Raw genomic sequence first — 10,000 nt, forward strand, 5'->3', positions numbered from 1 at the left:
ATACTTTTCCTTTTAGAGAAAGTGGCAGTTTACTTTCTTAATCTCATTTTGTTTAGCAAAAGATCTTCATTCCATGCTTATTTTTCTTTTAATTTCTGTCTCCTGTCTTTAGGAACCACACTCTCTCTCTCTCTCTCTCTCTCTCTCTCTCTCTCTCTCTCTCTCTCTCTCTCTCTCTCTCTCTCTCTCTCTCTCTCTCTGTGTGTTCTTTGTAATCATATTCAATAACAATCTCTAGAGATTCGTCATAACCCTAACTTGTTTTTCTCTGCCTTTTCATTGAACATTATCTTATTTTTACTCTCTGTTCAAGTTTTCTATCATTCCTCCCACGCTTCTTTAGATAGAACCATTTTGTCTGCAAATCTCAAGTTGTTAAGGTATTCCCCATTAATATCAATTCCTACATGTTCCCAATCTAGATTCTTGAAAACTTCTTGCCACACTGTTAATAATTTAAGAGAGATGACGTCTCGCTGTCTAACTTCATTCTCAATTGGGATTTTCTAACTATCATTATGTAGGTTTAGGATTGCTGTGCGTCCTGTAGCCTATAGATATCTTCAAGTGTTCTAACATAAGATTGATATATGCATTGTCTTTGAAGGGCTGTCATTACTAAGAAAGCTTTGACAGAATCAGAAGCTTTCTCATAATTTATAAACTCTATACATAGTGGTTTGTCATATTCTATTGTTTTTTTTTTTTCTTAGCTTGGCAATTACATGAATATATTCAGTTGTTAAATACCCTCTTCTAAATCCTGTCTGCTCTCTTGACTGATAAAATCTAGCTGTTTTATATTCGGCCAAATATAATCTGTGTAGGTATATTATATATTACTGAGATTAAACTAATTGACCGATAATTATTCCGGTTTTTGTCTCACTTTTTGTAAATTAGTATAATGATGATGTTTCTCTAAGCTGTAGGTATAGAACATTCTTGGAAACATTTTGTGTAAAGTTCAGCCAGTTTTACTCCTTTGAAAAATCCTCCATCTATTAATAAATCAATTGCAAGGCCATCATCTCCTGGCACTTTGCCCCTTTTATGTTTTTTAATTCTTTCTTCACTTCTACTGTTACGTTTGGTGCTGGCTTAGGTGCTTCATTATTTATATTAGCAATGTTATATTTTGTATCATTATTGTATTTCAATTTTCATGACTCCATCTCTGTAATTGATAATATCCTATTCTCATCCTTTAAGGCAGATATCCGTTAGCACCCAGTTCCAAGTCTTCTTTATATGAAAATGATGATTCTTTCTTTCATTAGCTTTTCCTCGATTTTGGTCTGATTGTGTTAACAAATGCTTTGGATTTTTAGTTTTGTTATTTTTTTGATAGTTCCCATTCTATTTCATCTATCTTTAATTCTATCCTCATTTCTCATATTTTAATCAGGGTTTTTTTTTTTTTCTTTTTTTTTTCCACCGATCTATTGTACTGATTCCAATAAAAAGTTTGTTAAATTACTGTTCATTTCCTTTTTAATTGCTTCCGTAGTTGGGAGTACCCACTTTGTATTGCTAAACTCTTACAACATGAGTGTTGATTTTCTCTTAAAATTAGCTTTTCTCTTTCTTTCCTTTGATCTAGAAAAATTTTGCTTATCGCCATTCTAAGGTCGCTTGACTTTAACTTATTTTACACTGTCCCAGCATTAACTGAATTAACTTTTACACTGAGGATAAAACCTCTTTTGTTCCTCGTTTCTTCATATATATATATATATATATATATATATATATATATATATATATATATATATATATATATATACTGTATATATAACTATATATATGTATATATATCCATATATATACAGTATATATATATATATATATACTGTATATATATATACATATATATATATATATATATATATATATATATATATATATATATACTGTATATGTATATATTTATTTATATATAGACATTATATATATACACATGTATATACTGTATATATATATATATATATATATATATATATATATATATATATATATATATATATTACTGTGTATGTTTGTAGCTTTTGTTTTTGCATGTATGAGTATGCGTGTGAGGGGTAAAATTATATAATTAAATAGAAAAAAAGGTCAAATAAAAGAATGAAGTGATGCTAAGGATTTATTTCGAACATGTTCAAGCAAGGACATCAGTTAAGTAGTCAGTTGCTTCTCACTTTTGGTTCCGTACATGGTCATCTCACTTTGTCATCGAGTGCTTAGCACTTTTCTGCACCAACTGCGGTAGCTGAGGCTGCATCGGATGTGGTTTGATCATCATCCCTCTCAGTTGTGCATGAGAGGCAAGGTAATTTCTTCTCCATAGCAGCTCGGTATTTGGGATGGCTGATGGCATAAACAATAGGATTGTACACAGCATTGGCTTTAGCGAAAACAGAACCCCAGATGGAGAAAAGAGGGGTAATCATTGGCCTGTAGTTAATTCCTCCAATATTGATAACAAAGTAAGGGGTCCATGCAATGAACCAAAGGGAGACAGTCATAAGAGCAATCTTAGCAAGGCGGCATTCATTTGATGTCTTTTTGGCATCAGGGTCATTTCTCAGAGACTTGACTCCCATCTTCTTGGCCTGTTCACGCATCTGTCTCTCATGAGTAGCAACAGCCTTCAAGATGAATGTGTAACAGTAGATAATTAAGAACAAGGGGAAGATATAGCAATCAATAGCATAGAAATAGAGGTAAAGGTGACTCCACAGCTCATCAGTGAGGTAGTCTGTACCACAGGCAGTCATGTTACCTTCAGGGACATATCTGTTGAATCCGAAGAATGGAAGGGCACACCAGAAAATAGTCTGGGCCCATATAAATACAATTCTCAACAAAGCATCCTTATTGGTTAAAGGATCAGCAGAGATTCCCTTCACGATGACATTGTAACGATCCAGGGTGATGAATACCATGGACCAAATGGAAGCAGTGCCACAGATTGAACCTATGCATGCATAGATCTCACAGAAAATGCCACTGAAGGACCACATCTGGTAGTAGCAGTTCACCAAAATTGGTGGACACATAAAAGCCATCATGAAGAAGTCTGAGAAAGCAAGATTGACAACAAACATGTTTGCTGGTGTCCTTAGGGATTTTGTGTTCATGAAAACCCAGATGACGACGAAGTTGCCGCTTATGGCAAGAAGGCCCATGATGAACATCCAAAAGCCAACCAAACTATACCATAGAGGGTTCATGGGAGGATGCTGATACCAGTGGTCATGGATGTAGCCCAAGAGCTCTCGTGGTACCCTGTCGACAACTGTGTAATTGCCGTATGGATTCGTTGAGGGCCAAAGATCACTAGCACCCATGCTGGCGGGATCTTCCCAGTAACCCATCTGTGCAAAGAGAATTTTTAAAGTTACAGCGTTTTAACGGAAAAAGAATGATAATAATCATACTTCACTCTTACACTATATAAGGATGGCATTTGTACGATTATATAGCTGTCAAACTCCTAAGGAATAAGTCCAAAATTAAAGATTAATAGGTTATTGGATTCTTGGGTATATGAAGTTCTGGCTTTTATAGTATCTAACTCAATCTGTGTGCGTTTTATAACATAGCAGCCAAGAATGTAAAAGTAACATAAATAATAATTATAATAATAATAATAATAATAATAATAGTAATAATAATAATAATAATAATAATAATAATGATAATATTTGTTATTATTATTATTATTATTATTGTTATTATTATTATTATTATTATTATTATTATTATTATTATTATTAATATGAAGCGAATGATGATGGTGATAGTGAAATATTAGGGTTATTTTCACCAGAAGGGCATCACCTTTTTTCAATTCCATGACAAACTCTTCTCGAGAGGCGTATCTTAATGATCAACGTTTTAAATCGACCTAAACTCCATCTTTTACTCAACTAATTTCAAAGCTGTTGAGTTCAATGTCAGATTAATTGAAAACAACATTAGATTATCTAAGCTTCATGTAGGCCTATTATGAAAACTATAATTTCTTCTTCCAAAACAGATTATCTTTTTCTTATATTTTTGCTGAAGTTTACAGATTTTACTACAACGTCCATGTTGGTTCTTAGTGACATATTAACACCAACAACAACAACAACAACAACAACAACAAAAATAATAATAATAATAATCATAATAATAATAATTGTACGTAGTATGTTGGCCAGGGTATCAGCCAACCGTTGAGATACTACCGCTAGAGAGTTATGGGGTCTTTTGACTGCCCAGACAGTACTACATTGGATCCTTCTCACTGGTTACACTTCATTTTCCCTTTTGCCTACACACACATACACCGAATAGTCTGGCATATTCTTTACATATTTTCTTCTGTACTCATAAACTTGACAACACTAAGATTACCAAACAATTCTTCTTCACCCAAGGGGTATCTGCACTGTAATGGTTTAGTGGCCACTTTCCTCTAGGTAAGGTTAGAAGGGACTCATTAGCTATGGTAAGCAGCTCTTCTAGGAGAAGGACACTCCAAAATCAAACCATTGTTTTCTAGTCTTGGGTGGTGCCATAGCCTCTGTACCATGGTCTTCTACTGCCTTGGGTTGGAGTTCTCTTGGTTGAGGGTACACTCAGGCACACTATTCTATCTTATTTCTCTTTCTCTTGTTTTGTCAAAGTATTTATAGTTTATAAAGGAGATATTTATTTTAATGTTGTTACTCCTCTTCAAGATTTAATTTTTCCTTGTTTCCTTTCCTCGCTGGGCTATTTTCCCTGTTGGAGCCCTTGGGCTTATAGCATTGGGCTTTTCCAACTGGGGTTGTAGCTTAGCAATTAATTATAATGATAATAATAATGATAATAATAATGATAATAATCTGTTATAAATATGAATATTTTATAGAAGTAGAGTTAAGAGTCTTATGAAAATGTGTTTAATTTTTCAAAGGCAAATAGAATCCAAAAGAAGGTGTGAGATAGAATAAGTTGATGGATGTAACGTTTAGAAGAGGAAAGGCTAGATTTATATCGGACCAAGATTTTGTTAAACAATTATTGATGTATTTGGAAGTTTAATTTAGAAACGAGGGAAGGAATCGTAACTGTTACAATGATTTTTATAAATTGATTTGACAGGGAGGGGACAAGAACATATAGGGAGTACATAAATGAAAAGAATTGTGAGAGTTGGGAAATTTTTTTTAAATAATTCATTTTGAAAATGTAAAATTTCAAGTCAGGATTATTTAGTTACCGTGGGATGTGTTTTGATTTAAGAAAATAGAAATAATGAGTGGTAGGCGAGGTAAGAAGTTCAGTGAAAGAAAGACGCAAGTTATTTGATGCATGGATAATAAAAGAGAAAGGAATGTGCATGATTGAGAAAGTAAGTCATGTGACAAGAAGATCAATTTGTTGAAGAAAAGTCTGGGCTTAGAAAATGGGAGGTTGTTGTAGAAAATAGTGCTTGCTCTGAATTAGTAATGCTAGAAAATATAAAAAGAGAACAGATTATAATTGAAATGATAAAGTGACATTCTTGAGGATGTTGATAATGAATGCGAATAACAATCAAATGTTTTCCACGGGAGGTATGAAGCAAGTACTAGAATTCTTAGGAGCGAATGGTTTAAATAAAATAAGTGGGGCTGTTTAATCGATGGAGTTAAGTGCAAGATATGAAATTGAGGTTGTGAATACAGTGTGGGATGGTTGATGTTTGGAGGTGACATTGACCTGACAGCCAAAAGTATAATAAAACACTAGTTTAGTGATAAACAGTGTTTGTGACACAAGACCACGGAGTAATTTTCAGCAAGGGTGACTTTATAAAGATAAATGAATACCAGTTAAAGAGAGCAAAGATTTTTAGTAATGTGGGTGAAAAAAATAAAGCCTGTAAAAATCCATAAGTATTTGGAGAGTAAATATAATGAGTGGTAGAGGAATAAAGAAACCTCTGGGATGCGAACAAAAAACTGGAAGGTAGAGGGTGTTTAATGAAGACAAGTTTATATGAATGAAGGAGGGTTGAGCCATCTTCGTATTTGTGAAAGTGAAGCACTCATGTTGAATGCTGACTACGGAAACAGGTAGAAGCTGTTAAAAAGGATTTGTTGTGTGTATATGGTATTAAAGGAGTAAAATTTGACGGGTGAGGAGAAATGTAAGAATAAAAGCTGACGTGTGTGAAGGCAGAGATCAGCCCTTTGTAATGGATCAATCATGTGGAAATAATTGAGGAAAAGAGAATAAAGCAATGACAAAGAGAAAAGGAGATATAGTAAGTGCTGACTAGACAATGTGCATATGAGGGGCCTCAACGCTCAGGCCACGATTGGTTACGTCAGTACTGTTTGTAGCGGGATTCCGCATAGTGATAAAGAGGTTTCTCTGTAGATCATGTATGCAGCAAGTATTGCAGTATAAGTTCCCTGCATAGGGAATTCATCAGCGATTCAAAATTAGAAATACAGGGGAGTTCTTTTAACTTTTAAGTGTAGCCACACCAAACTAAGGGAAGTGGCTAAATGTACATACAGATATAGATATAAGCTATATATATATATATATATATATATATATATATATATATATATATATATATATATATTTATATATATATATATATATATATATATATATATATACACACACACACACATATATATATATATATATATATATATATATATATATATATGTGTGTGTGTGGGGGGGGGGGTGTATGTGTGTGTGTGTGTTTGCGTGTGCGTGTGTGTATGCAAGAAAAGTCTTCGAATTTTTGTCATGATTACTGCTATGTAAAAATACTCGAATTAGGAGCCATCAGATGACTCACAAATTCAGTATTTCAATCAGCGCATAAACATTGTATAAGGTATCTTACTTGAAGACAAAAAACCGTAACCTCTTAATGAAAAATTTGCAATACTGAAAGAAGTTCAGAAATTCTTCAATTAGTCGCCATTTTCATTTTAGTTTCCTTTTGAAATATCTATATAAATTGTCTATTTTTCTTGTGCAAAGATATATCATGAGATCTAATATACAAATTGCATTAGTTTAAAAGAGAGAAAAGATTTGGTCAAATGCCTTTAATAGATATGAGAAGTTGAGATATTTTTGCTGTTCACTAAAACAGCTTTTTAAGGAATTGCTCTTCTATACTTTACTCAGAATACGAAAAGTTTTTCATCTACCAACTATGCAATCATCGAAAAGAACGATGATATAACGAAGTCTAAAATTCTAATTACTTTTTTGGGTTAGCTCTCAAAGGTTCAGATGATAAAAAGTAATAATCATAATAAGGTCGAAAAAGAAGTCACTTATATGATTGAAATTTACCTCTGAAGACGTCATACACCTTAGTTGATACTGAAATAGTGTATAATAGTTCCTTATGATAATAATTATAATGAGCAAACACTTCAGCTTTTCTTTCTTACCTTGAGAGACTTAGAGGGGACCGAGCGCACTCAGCAGCGTCCAGGAACAAGAGCCCGGGATTCCGTTCCAGCTAACACTGCAGGTCTGCGTTCCCGTTGGAGTTCCATCTGCTCTATATAGGCCTCGCGATTATAGTTCGGTGAGCAGACATTCGGCTTTGATGCACTAGAGGGTAAAAACCGAGCCTTAACTAAAAGTTTAATCAACCGGGCGAGTCAGTAAGAGTAATCGATGTGGAAACCCCCTTCGTTGTCAACCTCACGTTTGCTTCCATTATGGTTTCTAAGAAAGATTTGTTCTTTTACACATTTCCGGGTTCCATAACGTAAGTGTTAACTTTCACTAGGTGAAATAGCATAGGAAAAAGCTATTTTGTCATTATGCTATATTTTCATGAATTCAAAATAATCCCTTCGATGAAGAATTATAACCTGTAATTTTCTTCAAAGTGTTAATTAGTTTTTGATAAGTTAGTTCATGAAGAATGATAAAATATGTCATTCCCAAAATCGTAACTTCGAAGATTTTGTGATTTAACCTTTCTTCAAAATTGATGGTCACTTTTGATGGCCGTCACAGCAGCAGTAAACTAGAATACACAGTGCTGTATGAAGTACGAGAGCCTCTGTTGTGGAAGGGGAAAAATAATTTTCCATTACCCCAAAAAACTATTTCTGAGGTAAATTGGGTTAGAAATCTGAATGATAATGTAAGATTTGGTATACCTTCACATACGAACATTTGAGTTTTTTATTCAAATGTTTCTATCTAGAGAAAATTATATTTTCATTTACTTGGAGAATATTCTACTGGATCAGGTCATAGCTATTTTTTTAAACATTTGAAATGTAAGTAAATGGTATATTTATTCTTAGGCAAACACTTTATCAATCTGTCGATTTTTTACTGTATTTATTTACATTTATTGATATGATAATATTCATTTGTGATCTTTTATTTAGTTCATAATACGCGAATTCAAAAAATAAAATGGCTGGCCTTCATAACCTACAAAGAGAAAACAGATTTCGTGTTTCTTGTTCTACAAAAAATATTTTGTTCGAGTTGCTGTTCAGACGAGGTGATCATCAAACTCAAAACTCTTCTTGATTACAAGATCAGTTCTGAAGCTGTATTTCAATTTTAATGAGTTATTTATATATTTCTATTAATTTGATTTAAAGCTTTAGCTAATCCACATTAAATCTTTAAATAAATAAGATTAAGATAATTAATAGAATAATTTTTAAATATGGGATAATCACAGCAATCGTGTTTCACACTACAAATAATAAAGTACGAGACTATATCATAATACAGTAAACGCCATTTATTACACTACTGTAGTGGAGCGTTTGTTATTTGACCGGATTGCCAACTAGCCATCGAGTAATGTAATTTTACTAACATTATTCACAGCTTTTAATTAATAAATCCTTTTCGAAATATTGCTCCTATTTCTTTTCACATTGGAACGTATGTGAAGTTCAGTGATTTACTGTTATGTATTTGTACTGTAATACCATATGCGCTACGTGCGTTGAAAGTAAAGCTGCACAATATTGCATTGATAGAATATGTTTCAATGTTAATCATAAGCGTAGTAGAGTATAATATGAAGGATTTAATAATTTACCAATTGCCTCAAAAATAGGATGTGATTCTTCTTACTTTTGTATTACAGTAGGATCCAGTCTTAAAACAAACAAACATAGAATCTGAACAATTTGACAAATAATACCAGCTCCCATTAAAATGCAGATACCTTTCCCCCACTAAAACCCTTCCAGCACTTGCACTGTATACTTTACAATCAATTATCTTAATCAAATCATTCTGGAGATTGATTATGAAAACTATTCCAACATTTTGGGAAGTGTTTGGAGAAGTTGAAAAAAAATAAGCTTGGATTTTCTAGACAAAACACATGAGAGGCATGTAATGCAGTAGGCAATATTGGTAATGTAATAGGTAACAGTAAGAATGCCATCATCCTCATCATCATCATATTTTCCTACGCCTATTGACGCAAAGGGCCTTGGTTAGATTTTGCCAGTCGTCTCTATCTTGAGCTTTTAAATCAATGCTTCTCCATTCATCATCTACTACTTCACGGTTCATAGTCCTCAGCCATGTAGGTCTGGGTAGTCCAACTCTTGTGGAGCCCAGTTAAATGTTTGGTGAACTAATCTCTCTTTTGGAGTGCGAAGAGCATGCCCAAACCATCTCCATCTACACCTTATCATGATCGCATCCACACATGGCACTCGAGTAATCTCTCTTATAGTTTCATTTCTAATCCTGCCCTACCATTTAACTCCAAATATTCTTTTGAGGGCTTTGTTCTCAAATCTATAATATCTGTTGGATATTTTTTCATTGTCATACCACAACTCATGTCCATACAGTAACACTGATCTCACTAAACTGATATATAGCCTGATTTTTAGACGTAATTTCAGACGATTTGATTTCCAAATTTTACTTAACCTAGTCATTATCTGATTTCCCTTTTCCAATATTTCATTAAAATCCAATTCTAAAGACC

The 10,000-nt window shown here is 33.2% G+C and overlaps 1 protein-coding gene across 1 annotated transcript; it reads right to left on the minus strand.

Moving 5' to 3' along the window:
- Positions 1–2,140: 2,140 nt before the first annotated feature.
- On the minus strand, positions 2,141–7,534 carry LOC137637844 (rhodopsin-like). Its single transcript, XM_068369955.1, has 2 exons — positions 7,452–7,534; positions 2,141–3,377 (listed from the first exon to the last, which is right to left on the minus strand). The coding sequence occupies exon 2, from the start codon at positions 3,375–3,377 to the stop codon at positions 2,241–2,243; it is 1,137 nt and encodes a 378-aa protein (XP_068226056.1). The 5' UTR covers positions 7,452–7,534; the 3' UTR covers positions 2,141–2,240.
- Between the last annotated feature and the right edge of the window lie 2,466 nt (positions 7,535–10,000).

Source organism: Palaemon carinicauda, chromosome 3 (assembly GCF_036898095.1).
Source record: "Palaemon carinicauda isolate YSFRI2023 chromosome 3, ASM3689809v2, whole genome shotgun sequence".
Taxonomy (NCBI): Eukaryota; Metazoa; Arthropoda; class Malacostraca; order Decapoda; family Palaemonidae; genus Palaemon; species Palaemon carinicauda.